This window comes from Triturus cristatus, chromosome 10, assembly GCF_964204655.1.
Source record: "Triturus cristatus chromosome 10, aTriCri1.1, whole genome shotgun sequence".
Taxonomy (NCBI): Eukaryota; Metazoa; Chordata; class Amphibia; order Caudata; family Salamandridae; genus Triturus; species Triturus cristatus.
Window position 1 is genome coordinate 983,436,362 of NC_140593.1, and position 18,098 is coordinate 983,454,459.

Sequence of the window (18,098 nt, forward strand, 5' to 3'; positions counted from 1 at the left end):
CACCATGCACTTTAATGCATTTAATGTTGAAGGGTCTATTGGCTTCAAATAAACTAATTAGACTTAAGCAAATGATGTCAATGATTTGTAAGTGATATGCCTAAAGCTGTAAACGTAGTGCTTAATTGATGGCATGTCAAAGGAGATGTCCTCAATATTTCACCGGATCCCCATGTTTCAACACTCCAAAAGTAAGCGGAAGATGCCTGATTTATTTTGTTAGACTCGTTAATAGTTTAGTTTTTCCCAAATGCATGTTACACCAATGCAAGTTATCATGAAAGTACAGTTGTCCTGTCTATTAAACACACTAAGTATTATTAAGTATTGACAGTTGTACTTGAATCATAGGTCTACCTTTACACATTTCTTTCAGTACACACACATTTCCAGACAGGCCTGCTCTCTCCTTGAGCACAGGGAAGGAAACCACTATATACGGCATAATGCTAACATTTGGAAGCAAGAAAGAGGGACTTTAAAAAAACAATCAGAGGCATTTATTTTACTTGCATTGATTTGAACCCAATTTTAGGGAGGAGGCAGCAAAAATAAAGCTGTATGTGGTTTAAAAAGTCATGAGTCACCCTGTTTAGACAGGTGTGTGGGCACGTATGACATGGGTAGAAATGGAAGTCCATGCAAATATTCTTCAAACGCAGAAACAATGGAGCCTACATGCATAGGGGTGCTATCTAGCACTGTAAGTGGGATTAAAAAGTTTGAGACGGTACTCTAAAAAAGGCATAGGCAAAGAAGTGTAACTAGGAATATTTTATTAGAGGCGCGCCTTAGTAATACTAAACACCCTGCGTATATGATTATAATACCTTCCTCAGCTTCATCCCAATTATTTTCAGGGAGAAAAATGCAAGAACTCCAGAGGCCAGGCTTACATCCCTCCCACCCTCCAAAAAAAGTAACAGTTGGGAGCCACGGGCAATGGTCAATGGGTTAAGGGAGCCGCGGGTCGAAAAGGATTGGGAACCACTGCCCTAGTGTATTGGGCTGGGGTGGGAGCGCTTTCCAGCGCCACCAGACTGCATTGAAGGGCACATTTGGTGCCCTCCTTGCATACTCTAGTTTGAGCCAGTTCATGGATTTCATGGCTCCCACTCTGGCTTGAAACTGGACATAGGGCTTGGTAGTATCCTCCCCTCTGTCCAGCCCCTCCTCTGGGAGGATCATTGAATCGTCCAATCCCTTCCCCTAGGGTACTTAAGGGCTCACATGTGTGTGACTTTTCAGATTCGTTATGGGACAAGATTCAAACTCGAAACCACTACAACCGTCTCGGCACCTTGGACTTCGCTGGACTTCGCCTGGGAACCTAGACTGCAGCAAAGAAGACTCCTGATACTCCTGCTCTCCCTGTTCTGCAAGTCTTCTTCGTTGTCTGTGCCTTTTCTTCATCCAGGTTCCTCTCCGGGCCTGTGGGCATCAAAGACACCCGAAAAAATCTCCCTTGGAGTGAAGGAGTCACTCTCCTGAATCTGAAGGCACTGCAACAAAGCTGAACGGTCTGCTAGTCCGGACGTCCCACTGGCACTGAGAGGCCCAGCAACACAGGTGGTGATTCTGCAACCCCCTCAAGGCCTGGCCTGTCCTTTCAGCAAGTTTGAGGCAAGTATCCCTCATCTGAAGCGCTGGAACAGAACACCTGTGCACCGCGTAGACTTGACGTTGCAAAGGCTTGTTGACTCTGTCCACCAGAGATCTTCAGGCTACAAGAAGCTCCAGCCTCCAGCATCTCTTCCTAACGAAAGATCTTTGTCCTCACAGCATCCTCTGCACAGTGGGCCTGCATCTTTGTTGAGCTGCTCGAGGTCCTCTTGTGACTCTTGTGCCTTCAGCTAGTGGGTTCTCTTGAGGGTCTTCTTTGGCTTCAGTGGTCTCCCCTGCTTGCTCAGGCCTGCTCTGACTCTCCTGCACTTGGTGAGTCCCTTTGACCCTGCTGATCGTAAAGCTGCACCTTTTTCGTTTACCATGCCTGCTGCTGCTACCAAGGCTTGTTGGTGCTCCCGTCGGACACCGACACCCTTGTTTACGGCTTCCGACGTGGGACAGCTTGTGAACGGCTCCTGGCCTTCCACAGCGTCGCCTGGTCCTCACAGCTGCAGCGACAAGGTCACCATCAGCACTCCTGCATCTTCCGTCATCGGTGGTCATTGGTCTTCCATGCCGCGTGGTCACCTCCGAGTGGCATGGACTCCGGCCCCTCTGCTTGCAGGTACTTCTCTTCAAGAATCCGTCCTTGGATTCCACCAGACTCTTCCACCTTCTTCACCAGCGCTATCTTTCCTGAAGTCCTCCATTGTGGTCTACAGCTGTTTCCGATTCACTTTGCACCTATGTACCCGGCTTCCGAGGTGTAGGTATCCTTGTTCCTGGGGTATACACTGGTGGGGTGACTCTCCAACCTTCTGTCTTCCACGGGGTTACTTCAGGGTCCACTGGAAAGGGTCCTTCTTGAAAACTGCAACTGCGAATTTCCCATTGACTTGCATTGAGTGCACGGCTGTGTTTCCACTCTGCACATAGCCTTCGTGGGGGAGCTAGTTCCTTGTGTCCCCAGCTCGTCTGAGTCTTCTGGCCCAAGTCCTGACTTCGGTCGCAGTTCGCACTCCACTTCTTTAGTATATGGTTTGGTCAACCGCTGGAGACCACTAGGTATTTGTGATTACTTACCTGTTTACATTGGAAGTATTGTGTGTATTGTGTTGATACCTCCAGGTAGGAGATATACCAATGTGTTAGAGACTTTGTATAGTAAATATAACTATTTTTATAACTACACTGCGTGGTTCTTGTCCACTTAACCTACACTATATGATTAGTACTGGTAAAACAAGCTGCTTTACACACCTTCTGGACTAAGCCTGAAGGCTGCCCTCCACAGCTACCACTTGGAGAGCTTTCACAAGGTTTTCAAAGACCACTAATATCACCGGCATAAGGTTTGTCTGGATTAGTGCAGGTGCCTCACTTAAGTGTGCACCATCTACTAAGCCAGCCTCCTACAGTATGTTATTGCGACTCAGCAGCATAGTGTGGCTGAGCACATGGCCTGTGCATAAACTACACTATAGCCTGGAAAGGAGGGGGCTTGTGGCACGATAGAGAATAAACACCAACAATTATAACTACAGAAAGTCCATCATGTCTTCAAGCATTTCCTAGTGTAATACAAAGGGAAGAAAGCAGAGAGAAATAGTGGGGTGCAAGGGTCTTTTGAGACCCTTGTAGTTCCTTTGGGTGACCACTAAAATGTGAAACAGTGGTTGATTACACCGGTAAACAAATGTAAGGAAGAAAAAAATACTGAGAAATAATAAGGTACTGTTACCAATGTTTCAGACTACAGGAAGATAATGCATATGTGAAGAATGCTCAATGGAATACATCAGGTACAAAGGCCCGGAGCAGGTTTTTTTCCTGCCCTGGTGAAGGCTGTCAGAAATTAAACACAGCTGGAACAGCGCAGATGCTTCCTGATCGTAAAAAAAAAAAATTGCCGATGTGTTTCTCCTACACAAAAAGCCTTCCACGAACCCCAAAAATATAGGAGGGTGTTAGTTTAGGAATGCTTCACAGATGAAACGTAAGGTTAAGGACTTTAATGGACTGTTTATGTACCCTGTTGGGTATTTTCCGGTATTCTGAAAACGTATTTTGAATAATTGTATTACTTTTTTTGGTTAAAATCCCTAGTTTAGAATATTATAAGTATGCGGTTGTCAAAAAAAAAAAATACCAGAACAATATGAATGGAATCTATTATTGAATAATCAGGCAGCTGTGAAACCGGATGCGGTAGCAGATTTTTCCTGAAAGCTTCCTGCACTCTCCTCGTACATCGATCCACTGTCCTAAAACTTAGGGTCACCCTTTATCTTGTATTAAGACTACCAGTTTTGATTCTAATAATATTGTAGAACTAATTTGTGAAGAGGTGGTATAGTTGAACCTGTTTACTGCCAAGAACATCCCAGCTGCCGTGTGGCTCCGTGTCATGAGTGACACTGCCTGACAGCCCTGGCTTTTTACCCAACGCCACCGCCTGCTGCATCCTGTAGTTTCAATTTTCACTAAGTATTGGCTGAAACATCCCAGCATGCAAAGGGCTACTGACTGCCAAGGATTGGCTGACGGTGTCAAACATGACATGTGGCCATATTACAACTAATTAACACAAGTTCCAAAAATCGACCCAATTGTATGTAACTGCTGTAATCTGCACGTAATTGAATGTTGGCGTTATGTACTGGGGCTCGGAGGGAGCAGGAAAGTTTGAGAGACACGTGACAGAGGGAACTGACAGGGAGGGCCTGTCCCGAGACAGTGGTGCAGGCGAGAGGGCGTTGGGCACAGAGAATGGGAGGTACAAGGGCGTCTGGTATGCAGCTAGAAGTGTAGTGGCTTGAAGCCTTGGAGAGGTGCTAGGCTAGCCTCTTGCGTATCCTAGTTCTATGATTAGGTAACTCGTTTAGCTAACCTCTTGCGTTTCCTATTTCTATGATTAGGTAACTCGTACAATCCAGGTTTCTGTTTAGGATTCTGGGACTGTGAGTCCCAAGATGCAGAACACAAACCTGGTTTGGACGAACTATTCAGGCGTGGACCGACAAACGTGAGCGGCCTGAGAGTGCAGATAATGCATAAGGAGCTATGGGGTGCATGTATAAAAGTCAGGAGGTAGGTTGCACAGGGTACAAAATAGAAGCCAGGCGGTGCACGCGCATGAACAAGACAAGTAGGGAGTCGGAGGGTGCGAGAGTAGAAGAGCGGTGCGTGCCGCCCGTCTGTCTGTCATACCTTTATGTGGAGTCCGGGCAGGGCTGGGCGGTTTCGGGCTCGGCACCCCAGGATCTCTGCTCCCCGCCTCATCCTGCATGCTCAGTCCCCGGGGAGGAAGCGCTGGTAGGCGGGTACTGAGGACTCGGGAACGTCCCTTCGCACAGGCTTCTCTACTGTGCAGGAGGGGCGGGCTGCTGCTCTCGGGACTTGGGGTGTTCCTACTACTGCACGAACTCTTCCTGCACACGGGTCTGCGCGCAGAAGTATTGCACGATCACCGCTCCGCATGCACGATTTCTTTCTGCGCCCAGCGATGCTTCTGCTGCAAGATCCTCACTGTGCAGAAGCGATCCGCGCAGTGCAATTAAATATAGCACGGGTATCTAATGTAATCGGGTAATGCACGTGCACTTTGCTGATGCACGCTCTCCGCCTGCACCGGGGTAGTGTTACTGCGTGCACTCTCGCTGACCTCAAGTGCTGCCCCCTGCACACCAAGCTGTTCCTCCACCTAGGGCTCTTCTTGGTTCCAGCGGAACGCGCTGAAGCAGCAAAACCTCTTCCTGCAGCGAAAGGTGCTCCTCCAGCAATGCGCGCTTCCTGCACCAGGGACCGTCCTGCAGCTCCCTCAGCCCTTGCACGGAGATCTACACTGCACAGGGGCACGACCCTGCTATGCACGCTCTCTTTGCACCGCTGCACAGCGCCTGCGTCACGCTCGGCTCTTGCACGGGGGTCTGGTGGTGCGCCGCACCGGTGTATTGATTGCACAAGTGCAATCTCCTAGAGCACCTGACAGCTGGCAGAAGGAAGCGGTGCAGAGCCTGGATCCCGCCTCCCCGGCGCCGCTCGCCTGATCCTGTAGCGCTGGTGACCCCGCCTCGCAGGAGGTGGGGCCACTCTTAGCGTCAGCAGTTCTAGGGGCGAGTCAGCGGGGACGCGGCGCGCGCTCCGCGGACGGCCACGAGCCCAGGCACAGCTACAGTGACGTCAGAAACCTGCCAACTGAACCTGCAGGTATTAGGTATTGCTGAATATCTTCCTCAACCTGAAGTTTCTGATTATGCTGCCAATTGCAAAATGTCATGTCCGAGACAGTCCGCCAGTTCGGGCATTTTTGTAAATTGGAACAGGTAGTTTTCTAAACAATTAAAGTGTGGGTTTTAAAAGCACAGCATGTGCGGATGATTGAAATGCGTGAACCGAATGAAGGAGTCAGCTATGAGATGGTATACCTTAGCTACCCCAGGTCCTCAAATTACTTTTCCTGAAGCTCTATTTTGAGATACACACATATTCTTAAATTCGAGTTACCTTTTGAGTTGTTGTCCCGTATGTATTGTCCTGCGGGACACGTTCTAATGTTCAGGATTGTGCTGTATCTACATTATGCACCAACCCATCACAGGCATCACCGGACAGGTGACCCTGCTAATAAAAGGGTCTGGGCGCACATGTCTTGTGCCAGTTACCAGTACCATACTACTCTGTGGGCGTCAGCGATATATCCAGGCCTTTTGCCGCCCCTGGCGGACCCTGCATTTGCTGCCCACAGCAACTGAATGTAAGAGCGTAGGGGGTGCTGGTGATTCATCTGCGGCGGTCGCAGGTAAGACGGGGGCGGCTGACCCAAAACACGCGCAGCATGGGGCGGACCCCCCTACGCCACTGGTGTGTGTGCATTATTTCTAAGTATGTGGGCCTAGAGCCCACTACTTTACAATGGCAATGAGCGGGCCGATCCCCGCTTGTGTGCTGGCATCTACTTTGCTGTGCATCATGGGTGGAAGTGTAGCCCAAGTCTTTGGCACCCCCTGCACCTGGTGCCTGCAGCCAAGAGCTGTGAAAAGGGGGTGAAGTATTGCAGCAAGCACCGCGCTCCAGGCGCCTTGACGCTGCCAACCTTCACAGTAAGAGATGGGAAAGCCCCATTTTGGTGAAAGCGCCCATGTGGGGCGAGAAAACGGCACCCACCCTCTGGCAACCCAAGTGCCTGCAGAAAGTGAGAAAACAGCACCGGCCCTGCCACGGGACAAGGGTACGCCGGCTGCCAGCTAAGGCCCCAACTGGAGTGGTTGTGGTAAGAAGACAAGCTGCCCGGTCGTTCCTGCATCGTGTGGCCCCCATAACTGCAGCTGTTGTCCCTGCACGGCCTGGAGTGAGAGACTGCACTGATAGCGAAGCACGTGAAGTGCCACGTTCAGCATACAGCGCCCATTCTACTTGAAGCGTGCCGTAGCAGCTCTTGTACGTTGGAGCTTGTGTTATGCTTGCCCACTGCTTGTGGTGTGACTGTCTGCTACCCCGGGCCTGCTAATCTATTGCCCTAGCGAAAAGAAGAGGGAGGAGCGCCCCTTCAATAAGGTGAACTTGGCCCAGCATGCCGCAACAGCTCTTAGAACAGAGGCAAGAGACTGTTGCACACCATCTGTCAGCTTGTTGCCCAGCAAGGAAGTGTCTTGTGGTTGAGGCACCAGCAGCGAGTGAGGCGGTTTGTGGCGACACCGCTCTCATGTATGGAACACGATTTGGGGGATATAGGACCTCCCGGAAGCAGTCATACCCCACTTGAAGAGGCACAATTGCCACCTCACAGCCATCCCATACCTGTAATGTCCCGAGATCAGGCATTGGAGGATCCCACATCTGGAGCTTCAGCCCCCGCGCAGACTGTAGTGTGAGTGAGGCTGCCACGGAGGAGAAGGAGCAGTTGTGGTGCCACTGAGCGGCTGAGCTCAGAACAGTCACGCGTACTGAGGACTGTTGTGCAAGCGAGGCAACTATACCTGGAGCTCGGTAAGTGCAGCACTCTGCTTACTGTGAGACTGGGCCTGCTCCTGCACTGAACATTCTAAAACTGCACGAGTGCCAGGCCCACAGCCTCAAGAAAGCTGCTGTAGTGGCCTCCTGCAGTGAAAGCAATGCCACCTAGCGGTCATGTGTGGTACTGCACCCAAACCAAGTAAGCACATTACAAATAAATGGCCCACAGCACTCAGAAGGCTGCCGTGGCACGTAGTGGAAGTAGAGGCAGCACCCACTGACACGCATGAGGCAGCCTGACGGGGCTAATTTTTGAAAAGTCAAGCCACTATACAGTCCACACAATAAAGAGGGAACAGAGACAATGCACAACTGCACCAGAGTGGTGAAAGAGGAACACTAGCAGCGTATACCCAGCAAGAGACTGTTAAACTCCACAAGAAGCCCAAGCATCCCCAGCCAAGAGAGCTGCAAAGAGTCAAGTGCCTGCCAATACAACAGATCTGGAGGCCACCAAGCCCATACAGCAGTAGGAGAACGCGTGATGCATCCGCGCCCTTAGTGAGTGTCTGACGCCATTGCAAGCAAGGAAATTGTGCCACTCGCCCCCAGTGATGAACGAACACCACCACAAGCCACAAAAACGGGCACACAAAATGCCAGAGTAGGGCACCCATGAAGAAGGACCGAGAGTGCGAAGTCAAAGGTGCGCCAAAGCCTACACCTGGAAATCTGACAGCATGGACAGGTGCCTGGGAGAGAGAGACCTCTACGAAAAGAAGAAGCAAAGCTAGCCGGCTGCCCGCTGCACAGAATGGCCATCGTTTGCCCAGCATTGAGCATGTCACACAAAGTGACCGACCCAACCAAGCATGCCTGAACTGAGGCAGGAGCAAGTGCCGGGATGGCGCAGGCTCGAGGCGCAAGCACTAAGCTCTCGAGTGAAGAAAATGGAAGAAAAATGACCCTCCACCCAGGTCGAGTACCAATAAGATCCTAGATGAAGGGATAGGGCCTGTGAGAGACCCACGAGGAGGTGAGGAGGTGAAGGGAGAGTGGTATGATGCCACGCCGTGAATGAGTGGAAGCGGAGATGAGAGTAGCATGATTCCACAGTGCAAAGGAAAAGAGGAGAGAAAGGTGAGTGACGGACCAGTCACACAGAAAGTCCCAACAACAACAGGTGTGCAGGAGAAAGGAAGATTAGCGACCAGCATCATCACACCGAGCAAGATCTCACCACCTACAGCACGGGTTGTCCAGTGATAAGATAGTCATCATTACCAGGTGCATCACCAAAAGTCATCTAAGAGGCATGACATGACCAGAGTGGAGCCGTATGCCTGCAAAACAACCAGAGGCTAAGAAGGCATCCCTGGCGCTGTGGGAGGTTGGCCACCCAGAAACCTTCTGTGAGCCCCCATGATCCAGAGGACTGCCGAAGAGAGCATATTCGACCATTGGACCATCCGCCCATGGGGTTGCAGGAGGATTGAACAAGGCCCTGTTGGGAGTTCCCCAGTGATCCTTTTGCACAGCCTATGAGAGCCCTACACAGCCCACGCAGTCCAGTGGCAATCCAGGGGCAAGGGCCTCAAAGGAATTCCAATGAGATAGGGATCTCAACAAGAGCAATGCGTCTGCAGCAGCTCCATGACAGGCACCAGGAAGCACTGAGGTCATGGGCAGAGACTGGTCACCCCAAAGACTACCTGATGAAGGCCTGTTCACCTGAGTCCTGGCAGCCAACATGGTTGTAGTCCTTTTGGCAGGTCCTCAGCAACGTCTTGGTGTGGCCTACGAGAGGCCCGGCACAGTCCCGTGGCAGCTCGGCAAAAAGGTCCTCAAGGAGATTCCTGTGAAAGGTGAGTCCAGGCAGAAGACGACAGTCTGAAGCACATATAATGTAGCAAAAACCAAAGGAAATGATGGACGGAGTGTTGAACATTGCAAGCACTCACCCCCAGTCAACTGATCTGGGTTTAATCCATCACCGTTCTTTAGCCCACTCTGCCACCCCAGTTCAGACATGGCCATATGCAAATCAGTCTGACCCTGTGCCTCATGGGAACAGTCCAGCCCGAACTGCCAAGCCATGTCTTCCCTGGACCGGAAACAAGCTTCCTAGGACCGGTTTCTGGCATTTCAGCCGTCTTCAGCCAGGCTTACTTGAATCCAGTGGCAAAGTGAGCAAGGGACTCACGTCTGAGCATACCCTGCCAACTTATGGCGAACAAAGCAAAAACCAAAGGAAATGATGGACGGAGTGTTGAACATTGCAAGCACTCACCCCCAGTCAACTGATCTGGGTTTAATCAATCACCGTTCTTTAGCCCACTCTGCCACCCTGAGGTTCTGGACTTTTAAGAGTCCAGAGGTGTCAGGGAAGACCCCTGAGTTCCCCCTGTCCCGGTGCACAAATAAACAGAGACACGGGCTTCTCGATGGCGGCGTCAAAGACCAAGGTTTATTTACTGCAGGGACACAGAAATCATAGGAACCACACAGAGGCAGAATCTACGAGACTGTTCAAATTGCATTAAGTGGGTTACTCTTTAAATACACGCAAAATGTCTTTGGGCTACATTACACGAATATTTCTCATGCCTAACCCGGTATCCCAAACAAACAGTAAATTTGACATCAAACAATAATTAGTCGTGGGTTTTCGGTATTCGATCAGGTCCTCTCGACAGTTTTCCATTCTTTGCCCGATCCTCCCCATCATAAAAATCGTAACCTCCCCATTGTAAAAGCCCAGAAGGTAAGGAGCAGAGCCAGGTGCAAAGGATTGAAATGTAGGATAAGAGGTGTTTATGGATCATAAACGGGCATGGCTACCGTCTTCGGCCCTTTCAGTCGGGACAACGGACACGAGAACCAGTATAGCAGGAGTGGCCCCAGGCAAGGGAGGTGGCTTGATTCTGCCTAGTCATGCAGCGTCAGCCTTTCTCGGGGCTCGAGCTTACGTGTCCTTAACATGGTGACTCTGCCGAGGTCATCGTCCGTTCATTGACTATGTGAGGGCAAGAAACAAAATGGATGCCGTAACTAAAATGGATGCCATGACTTTAGTGACAGAATGCCCTATTTTCCAGTGAATTCATGCTAGTTGCGCAGCGAAAACACTGTCATGTATATAATGGATCATTTGCGGTTCATTGGTACCAAAATCGTGTCAGTACTACGATACCGAATTCACGGGTTCAGATCGCTACAGAACCTCAGACCGTCCTTTTGCCCTTACATAGGCAATAACTCACTCTATGTCAGAGTCCATCTCTATGTTCATCAGGTCACTGATATGTTGTTGGAGCATTACTCTATCCCGTGGCGTATCTCTAAAAACAGGTGGTCTTCTTACGCATGTAGAAATGCAGAGATTACATAAGGCAGGACCACACTGAACAATGAGACAGCACGAAAATAAAAATACTAATGCAACACCAGTGACTATCAGAACCTTCCATCCCCACGCAGACAACAGGCTCCAGAACCATCCCATTAATGACCAGTCACCTTCCTCTACATGAATAGAGTCAGAAATCTTATGTAACTTAGAGATGGCCTTGTACACCGTTGGCGCATTATCTGGAATAAAAACGCAGCAACTTGATTGGATCATCTTACATACTCCACCTCGATCTGCAAGTAACACGTCAAGGACCATACGGTTCTGTAACGTCATGAGGCGATCCGCTTGAAGCTCAGCTGTCAGGTTACTAAGAGCACCCGCCGTTTCAGTGATAGTGGATTCAACTACCCGTGTTAGTTGACGTAAGTTTCTACTGTTGGCCATAGGCCCCCAGAATGGGAGGAAACCCTTGAAAAAGTCTCCTGCTTCTTGGCCAGCAGTATCTTCTTTACTGAAAACACCTCTCACAACTCTAGTTTTGTGATAGTCCGGTGCAGCAGTATATGTCGGAGGTAACAGTTGAGCGATATAACATGAGCCTGAGAAGTCAGCAGGCAGCCATGTGTATGCTCTGTCTTGGCAAACAAAATAGGTACCCTTAGCAGCTAAGAATGCCGGGGAAGACTGTGACGGAAAAACATATGTTTCGATACAGTCACTCTTCCCTAGTCGAGCTTTCGGATTCCTCCCATTACCTTGCAAACAGACTTGACCTTGGTGGGGTACGACCCAGATCGGAGTTGAGCTCTTACGTTTGTTCTCACCCAGAGTAATGCCATATTCCGTAACATTCCAACCCATGTAAACTCGCAATTCATCCTTGGGAATGAACGGAGTGTTATTGACATCTCTAACCATGTCAGTGATTCCTTTTACCAAGGCTCTATTAGCTATACCGGGTGGAACGCGGAGGTCGTGGAGGATAGGTCTCTAGGGCATAAGCGAACATGGTCTGAAATGCCCAGAATGATCCATTATAACTAAAGGGCAGGACCAGATAGGGGATGCCCTTGTCCATGGTATGTGGTATCAAACCACACACCCAGCAGTTTGTTGTATTAACCACTAGCTGATGTTGGTGCAAGAGTTGAATGAAAGTGTTATTTATAAACTCAGAACGTCGGGCTTGTTCGTGGGCAGGAAAAGGATGGAAAGAATGAAGAAAAACAACAGTCGGAGAAACAGGAGCATGGGGAGATACTGTAGATGCAACAGGTGTAAAGATCAACTGAATACCAAAAATAATTCCGCCTGCCAAAGTTATTAAAACAATTAGAAGTGTCAGAGTACATTGCATTAGAAAACATTTGCTATACAATATGTCATATAGCTTTGTCTTGTGCACATTTATGACATTAACCCGTCGTAATTCAGGAAGCTCCATCTTCTACAACCGTTCGCAACGGATGGTTTGTACCTGTTAAAAACTTGCCTCTGTTTATCTTGGGAGTTCCTAAGACAAACAGAAGAAACCGACCTAGTGTCTGATTCCCTGCAAATTAAAACAAGGCACACGTTACGACCCTACGGTAACCCAGATGGCAAGGTGAGAGAAATAATAAAAAAAACAAAAAGATAAAAATTTTGAGCAAACTTCCTGACTGAATGGAATGCAGTAAGATCAAAACAGTTTTTAAACAGAATAGTAATTATGTAATGTCATTAGTTCATAACATGAGAACGTAGATTATATCTGCACTTTCCGGGTCTTGTCTGGTCTTGAAATAGCTGGTCTACAGGTGCGGAAATGTTCGACTCCACAGGCGACAAATGTTCACTTTGTACAGTACTTGGTTCGGGATTCAAAGGAGTAGTTCCTGCTGTGGTGTCAAAGTTCTGTGTTTCCGTTCGTGGGTGGTCCGTTATGTACTCTGCATCACTGAAAGGGATGTGCCTAGGAACAGGTTCTGTCTCAGATATACCAATTCCCTGTCTAACCCAGTTATCATAGGGGAGTGGAAGAGGGACACGCTTCGTATGGCTGGCGTGCACCCAGTTTTTCCTTCCAGCTAGGCGGACTGCAGTTCTTGTTGTGAGGAGGACCTGGAACGGACCAACGAATCTTGGCTGGAGGTTCCGGGTACGTTCAAAGTTCCGAACTACCACTTGGTCGCCTGGTTTCAACGTGTGGCCTGGACTCTCCGGTAGTTTAGGCAAGGATTCGAATACCTGTTGATGAATAAGGCTCAATTTAGCAGTCAGATCATGAAGGTAATCAATCAACATTGGGTATTCAATCTGTTTGAATTCCTTTGGCCTAGGGACTCCCCAAACATTAGCAGGGCGGCCGAACACAATCTCATATGGGCTAAGCCCTACTCGAGAGTGTACAGTCGCTCTGGTGGACAGTAAAGCTAAAGGCAGTGCGTCTGGCCAAGAGAGACCAGTGGAAGCTTGAATTTTCGCAAGTTTCAGCTTCAGGGTGCCATTGTACCCTTCAACCAAACCCGCTGATTGTGGGTGATTCGCACTGTGATATTTTTGGGAAATACCCAGACCCGCACACACACTCTTCATAACTTTCCCTATAAACTCACTTCCATTGTCCGACCAAACAATCCGTGGCATACCATACCTGGGGAAGTATTCTTTGAGGAGGATTTTGGCAGTGGACATAGCAGTGTTGTCCTTTAACGGATATGCCTCAATCCATCTTGAGAAGGCACAGACTACCACTAGGACGTATTTGAGATTGTTACATCTATCCATGTGGATATAGTCCAACTGAATCACTTCAAAGGGACAAGAAGGGGGAGCAAAATGGCCAGTTGGGGTTGGGGTTCCCTTGCCAGGATTATGCATCAGGCATACCATACAATTTTTCACCACTCTTTCTGCACACTTAGTAATTCCATCGTTCTTCCATACTGGAGCTAACATTTTACAGATCCCTTTCGAACTGATGTGCGCCGGTCCATGCGCCATCGTGACTACTGCAAGTACATACGCATCAGGTAACATCCAACGCTGCTGCTCAGACAAATCGACCCAACATCCACTTGAATCCATTTTACCCGTTTTCTCCTTCCATTCATTCTTCTCATTTTCAGTTGCTTCATTCTGGATTGTTTTCACACTTTCAATCGTATTCTCACACATTCCTGATTCAGCAATCCATCTTGCAGACGTTGCAACATACATTCGGCTCGTCATGTTCTTGGCCGTCTCTTTGGCGACCTCATCAGCAAACGCATTTCCACGGCCAACATCATCCGTAATCTTCCGATGTGCACTGCACTTCACAATTGCAACTTCATTCGGTAGAGTCAGGGATTCCAATAGATCGCTGACTAACTGTCCATGTTGGATCTTAGTCCCATGGGACGTGAGAAAACCTCTTTCTCTCCAGAGACGCCCAAAATTGTGTGCAACGCCGAAGGCGTACTGGCTATCAGTAAACACATTCACTCTCTTTCCCTCAGCTAAAACACACGCTCTTGTTAGTGCAATTAATTCTGCAGCTTGGGCAGAATTCTGACTTACTCTTGCAGTCTCAACAATCGTACTCAAGGTCGTAACTGCATACGCGGCCGTCACATCACCATTCTGTAATTTGAAACAAGACCCATCGACATATAAAGTGCCATCTGGATCTAGTAACGGGGTGTCTTTTAAATCAATCCTACCTTTTGTTTCTTCCTCAGTTCTGAAACAACAGTCATGGGGCTCTGAATCACTCGACTCCTGAGTAGTCGGCAACAGTGTTGCTGGATTCAATATGTTGCATCGCTTGATCTGAATATGACTTGCCAAAAGCGTCAGCTCATAGCCTGATAGTCTAGCACTGGTGAGGTGCTGAGTTTTCGTTCGATTCATGAGTGTATCCACAGCATGTGGAACCATGACTACTAACATGTTGTTCATGACTAGTCCAGCAGACTGTCGAATAGACACTGCAGCTGCTGCTGTAGCTCTCAAACAACTTGGCAACGCTCTGGCTACCGGATCTAATGTGGATGAGAAATATGCACAAGGCCGCTGTTTGTCACCAAATTGTTGCGTTAATACACTCAATGCACAACCTTCTCTTTCATGGACATATAGAGTAAACGGCTTACTGTAGTCAGGAGTACCCAACACAGGAGCTGAACACAGCGCATCACGTAAGTCAGAGAAGCTCTGTTGACATTCATCAGACCATGGCAAAGGGCTCGGAACACCTTTTCCAGTCAGGGCTACCAATGGTTTCGCCATGAGAGAAAAATTTGGGATCCATTGCCTACAGTATGACGTAATACCCAAAAACGCACGCACTTCTCTTTGTGTGCTTGGTATAGTCATCTGCGAAATTGCTTTGACTCTCTCTGGGGTCAACCTTCTTCCCTCCTTTGACAAAAGATGACCTAAGTAGGTCACTTCTTGGCAACAATATTGCAGTTTAGAAGGTGACACCTTGTGATGTAAGTCTGACAAATGACGTAATAAAGAAATTGTAGCTGCTTTGCAAGTTTCCTTGTCATCAGCAGCCAGTAAAAGATCGTCTACGTATTGGATCAGAGCAACACCATGAGGTAGTACAAGGGCATCTAATTGACTCTTCAATGCTTGGCTGTAAATTGAAGGGCTCTCACAATAACCTTGTGGAGCGCGTTTGAACCTGAAGCTGCGACCTCCTAAGGAGAAACCAAAAATGTCTCTACTTTCCTCGGCTATGGGAATGTTGAAAAAGGCATTTTTCAAGTCGATCACTGTAAACCATGAAGCTGAGGCAGGAATCAACGTCAGTAATGCAGTGATATCTGGGACTACAGGAAACTGTGGAATCACTATTTTGTTGACTTCTCTGAGGTCAATCACAAATCTGTAAATTGGAGGTTTGGAAGGGTCAGTACGTTTCAAAATCGGCAGAACAGGACTATTGCAGACGTTCCCTCTGGTTTCCTCAATCACATCTTTCTGTATCAAGTCTTTCACAATCAATAAGAGTGCTTGTTCCCTTTCATTCGAAATCCGATATTGTGGGATTCGTGGGAATTTAACATTAGCTTTCAGACTTACCACATAAGGGGGAATTTCCAAGAGGCCTACATCGTTAGGACCAGTCGCCCAAAGAGTATCAGGGAGAGAACGCAGCTCCGGTGGGAGCTTATCCATCGACATATACATTGGAGAGATGACTCTTTTGCCTAATGTGAGCTGTACTCCTGAAGGGGAACAGTACAGTGTCGCGTGCAGGCGTTTCAACAGATCTAAACCAAGCAGATTCTCATTACAACCGGTTGTTAAGATAAGGGGTGCTTCTAGTTCGCATGGCCCAACAGATATTGACAAAGGACTAGAAACAGGATTGTGAACAGGGGCGCCTGAGAATCCTACCGAAGTGTTCGTTAAGCCAGACAAAGGTGCGCCAGGGAGTTTCGCATGCATAATTGAACTTTTTGCCGCACCAGTATCCAACAGAAACGGTTCGACCACGCCTGAGGTAACTACTGCGACATAAGGTCCACTCTGATCAACTGGAACTGATACTACTCCCTCTCTTTGCCTGCGGCTGTCCTAGTGCTCGCTTCTTTGAATCTCCTCATTATGATCATAGTAATCTTCAACGTGGTACTGTGGAGATCTACCTGTTTGCGCAGATTGTGCATTTCGCTGATCGAAATAATTCGATTGGCGATCAGCCTGTGGTGTCATCGTACCACGTCCTCTACCTCTAGGAGCTTGCATGGACCCAACATTACCTCTCTGAGCTGGGACACCACTAGTTTGTGGGTGCAGTACTGGACATTCATTCTTATAATGACCCTCCTTTTTACAATATGCACACTGATTCCATGCTAACTGTTGTCGCGGAAAACTATAATTAAATCCTTGGGCCGTCCCTTGCTGGAATTGTGGTTGTGGCTGAAACTGGGGTCGCTGCTGTGAATCCGACTGATTCGAACGAGGCGGATACGCCTGTTGCAGAAGAACTTTAGTCTTTAAATCTTTTGTTTTCTTTTCTGACTTTTCCTTCTCTTCTTTCTCTCTGTTCTCGTAATACTGAGCAGTTGCAAGTATCTGTGCTGTTGTCGACACTGCCCATGCACTTTCAGAATCCTTTAACTTGTTACTAAGCTCAGGTAGTAAATTAAACACGAATTTGTCGACAAACAATCTCTGGCCTCCCTCAGTACTCATATCTTGCCCACTGTGGTCTACGAAGGTCTCTTCAAATCTAGTGAAGAAGTCAGAGACGCTTTCGTCCTTCTTTTGCTTGCATGCCGATAATTTATCCCAATTGACTCGTAACGCTGGCATCAGCGTTTTCATCAGAGTAATTATTCTGCCAGGTAAAGCAGCAATCAGAGGTTCAGGTTTAGCACCGCCAATTTGTTGCGCATCTGCCGCTATAATAGCTGCCCAATCACCTCCTAAGGCGACTGGGTGGTTCTCTTGCCGAATTTTGGCCCATATAGGCTGTGGCACCACATTACCAAATAGCATTTCAATGTCTGCTAAATTCATGACACATGCTTGAACTGTCTGCGTTAACTCTTTGTAATAACCAGCAGGATTTTTACGCGGGTCCGGTAATGCTTGTTTTACGGCTAGTACTTCGGCCCGTTTCCAAGGGATGTGTATCCACACTCTCTGGAAATGCGCCGGAGCAGCTGCAATACCCAAGTTCCCATCAGCTGCAACTGCATCACGCCATATCGGTGGAACTTCCCTCATCGGATATTGACCTCGTTTTTTCCTAGTAGTACTCGGTGAACCATCAGGGTCTCTTGTCGCTCGAAGAGGGGACTCATCCCTATAAGCTAAAACCAGTTCTATCGCTCCCCTTACTTCTGGACCTATCACCATTCCTGCGGCAAATTTCTGTTGAATATTTATCAGGTCAGAGGGGACGGAATCTAAATCATCATCTTCCCATTCTTCACGCACAAGAGAACACATCACGTCAAAAACATAACGTTGAGTTGGTTCATTCCATTGCATAAAGGTATCTAACACTCTTTGTGCATCATACTTCGCAGCTTTCGACATCCACCTAAGAGCTGTCGAATCTAACGTGTCTCGTTCCTGGGGACCAGGAAACTGGCTACGTCTCTGTATAGGGTCAGAAACGGGGGTCCCAATTAAAGACCTGTAGAGAGGAGTTAAGATATTAGTTACAGAGTCGGTTATTTTCCGACGA

The 18,098-nt window shown here is 48.3% G+C and overlaps 1 protein-coding gene across 4 annotated transcripts in view; it reads right to left on the reverse strand.

The window, feature by feature from the left end:
- MAP2K3 (mitogen-activated protein kinase kinase 3) overlaps nucleotides 1-5,658 on the reverse strand; it is a 315,923-nt gene extending 310,265 nt beyond the window's left edge. For 2 of the 4 annotated variants that reach the window (XM_085628897.1, XM_085628896.1), the window contains exon 1: nucleotides 4,816-5,658. In XM_085628897.1, the coding sequence (XP_085485023.1) occupies nucleotides 4,816-4,894 (79 nt within the window). In that variant the 5' untranslated portion in view covers nucleotides 4,895-5,658. The remainder of the gene's footprint in view (nucleotides 1-4,815) is intronic. The other 2 variants (XM_085628895.1, XM_085628894.1) reach the window with 1 other exon arrangement.
- Nucleotides 5,659-18,098: the final 12,440 nt, after the last annotated feature.